Here is a 2,841-nt window from a genome sequence, read left to right on the forward strand (position 1 = left end):
GATATAAAGGAGGCTTGTGTCAGAGAGCGCCACACTTTGTGTGAGTTGACACTGTAGAGATCAAATCAAACAATATGAGTGGAAGAGGCAAAACCGGAGGCAAAGCCAGAGCGAAGGCAAAGACCCGCTCCTCCCGTGCTGGGCTCCAGTTCCCGGTCGGTCGTGTTCACAGGCTGCTGCGCAAAGGAAACTATGCGGAGCGTGTGGGTGCCGGTGCCCCCGTCTACCTGGCGGCTGTGCTGGAGTACCTGACCGCTGAGATCCTGGAGTTGGCGGGAAACGCAGCCCGTGACAACAAGAAGACCCGTATCATCCCCCGCCACCTGCAGCTGGCTGTCCGCAACGACGAGGAGCTCAACAAGCTCCTGGGCGGAGTGACCATCGCTCAGGGCGGCGTGCTGCCCAACATCCAGGCTGTTCTTCTGCCCAAGAAGACCGAGAAGCCCGCCAAGAAGTAGATCAGCTGGAAACACCAACACAAAGGCTCTTTTAAGAGCCACACACTCACATCTCAAACAGCAGATCCTCGTGTCTCTGATGTAAATGATTAGTACAATAACTGCACAAATAATACGATCAGGAACAATACCTCTTCACCATATCACAGCATCCCACTAGTAATATAGATAAAAACATTGGTCAAGTCTATTACTCTCCGGCTGCTGGAGTATACAATTATTAGATAGACAATGTTAAGGAAACATTAAAAAATGTCAAGTAACGGAAGAAGGCAGCACAACTTAATAATGATACATTATTAATAAGAAATGTTATGTAGATTTCTCTACTATGGTGTAAACTGTTGCAACAGTATAATGTTGATGTGATATATTTGGTTCACATCACATCAACACTAGTGAGTCCAATTTGCAAGTAGCCTACCAAGTATAACTTTACCCTCTTTGAAAAGATTGGATCCAAAATAAAGATCTCATAAGTTACCCATAAAAATGTAAAAAACTATAATTGTTACATTTTATCTGTCTAAAGAAAACTAACAACTTTTACAATCTGTCTGTTTCTCTACACTAAAATGTATCTTTTTTAATCTCAATATTTACAGAACAAATGTTATTCATTTTTAGATGATTTGCAGAGCATTAAAATATAATGCAGTGTAAAATGATGTGATTTTAGAAGACTGTGTTGTATGATGCAGCCCAAAATACAACTTAGGCTAATTGTAATTATACATTGCCAATATCTCTAAACACTGGGTTTTACCATTTGGCTACAAAAAGTTTTTATAAAGAAATGAATAAAGGTCAAAGACAAGACTCACACTTTTTGTGTAAACATATTAAATGACAACATTAAATGAGTCTACATGATTCCTAATAACCTTGGAGTAAATAAAATATAAAAACATGAAATCGTCAGTGTAATGGTCCACTTCGAATTTACCATTAAGTATTTTGATAAGTGTAAAATAACAGTGTAAATTTGTTTTCTTGGCATTTCCACATGACTGTTGGCAATGTTGTATTAAAGGACGATCTATTGAGCTTTGAAATAACCAGGGGACAGTTGTCCTGATTATGCAGTTGTAGGTCATTAATAAGATTCATTGCCATATTGAAGTGTTTCGAGAACATAAATGAAAAACGGAGGAATTATTCTGTGTAACTGAACTTTAGGTTTATCAATCCTCTGTTCATGTTTATAGTATTAATTAGTGAATGACCTTTTAATTGTAATACATGTTCATTTAGTTTTTTAATAAGTAACTTTTTAAGGTTGACTGGTATATTAAATGTCTATTATAAACAGTGATAATTATCAGTAATAAGGAAGCAGCTCTTTGTGAGATGTGTGTGGCTCTTAAAAGAGCCTTTTTGTATTATTATAGTGTAGCAGACGGAGGACAGCTCACTTCTTCTTGGGTGCTGCCTTCTTGACTTTGGGCTTGGCGGCCTTCTTGGCGGGGGCTTTCTTGGGTGCTGGGGCCTTCTTGAGCACCTTCTTGGGGCTCTTGGCTGCCTTCTTGGGGCTCTTTGCGACCTTCTTGGCGGCTACAGGTTTCTTGGGCTTCTTGGGAGACTTTTTAGCTGCTGGTTTCTTGGCTGGCGCGGTCTTGGACTTCTTGGCCGCTGCGGGTTTCTTGGCGACGGGCTTCTTGGGTTTAGGAGCGGGTTTCTTGGCCAGGGGCTTCTTGGCCTTGGGCTCCACCTTCTTGTTCATCTTGAAGGAGCCGGACGCTCCGGTTCCCTTGGTCTGGACCAGAGTCTCCTTGGCCACCAGGTTCTTGATGGCGGTCTTGACGCGGACCTTGTTCTTCTCCACATCGTAGCCTCCGGCAGCCAGAGCCTTCTTGAGGGCGGCCGCTGACACGCCGTTCCGCTCCTTGGATGCGGCCACGGCTTTGACGATGAGCTCACTCAGGCTGGGGCCGACCTTCTTGGGCTTGGAAACCTTCTTCTTGGCGGCCTTTGCCGGGGCGGCGGCTGGAGCTGGTGCTACCTCTGCCATTATTTCCTCTTCGCTTTCAATCAAGCAGGAATGATCAGACTGACTGAGCGGACTGTTGAAAAGCCCGGAGCAGGAGGCGGTACTTAAACACACCATGAGAACCGTGGAGACTCAGCCCAGCCCCGGCTCCTCCGTGCAGTCTCAACACCGGGACACTTGTGTTTTCTCCTCACCGAAAAAACAGTGAAAACTCCCCGTGGGAGAGGTGCTGAGGGCTGACAGTGAAGGGAGCCGATAGCGGACTTTATTCTCTACATATTGAAGTCATGAACAGCTCTAATAGTTTCTGCTTTTTCTTTGTGGAGCCTCGAAACCTCAGCTGTTCACCGTGGTGGCCACCGCTGCTCAGTGGCTTTCCCCTCTCATTTCTCT

The 2,841-nt window shown here is 44.6% G+C and overlaps 1 protein-coding gene and 1 pseudogene across 1 annotated transcript; one reads left to right on the forward strand and one right to left on the reverse strand.

Moving 5' to 3' along the window:
- Positions 1-65: 65 nt before the first annotated feature.
- Positions 66-548, forward strand: LOC111662849 (histone H2A-like). Its single transcript, XM_023416840.2, has one exon. It carries the CDS (start codon positions 75-77, stop codon positions 456-458), a length of 384 nt encoding a protein of 127 aa, XP_023272608.1. The 5' UTR covers positions 66-74; the 3' UTR covers positions 459-548.
- Positions 549-1,328: 780 nt separating this feature from the next.
- Positions 1,329-2,469, reverse strand: LOC111662845 (histone H1 pseudogene; annotated as a pseudogene).
- Between the last annotated feature and the right edge of the window lie 372 nt (positions 2,470-2,841).

Source organism: Seriola lalandi, unplaced genomic scaffold, assembly GCF_002814215.2.
Source record: "Seriola lalandi dorsalis isolate HSWRI2012SDOR001 ecotype SW California unplaced genomic scaffold, Sedor1 jcf7180002054570, whole genome shotgun sequence".
NCBI lineage: Eukaryota > Metazoa > Chordata > Actinopteri > Carangiformes > Carangidae > Seriola > Seriola lalandi.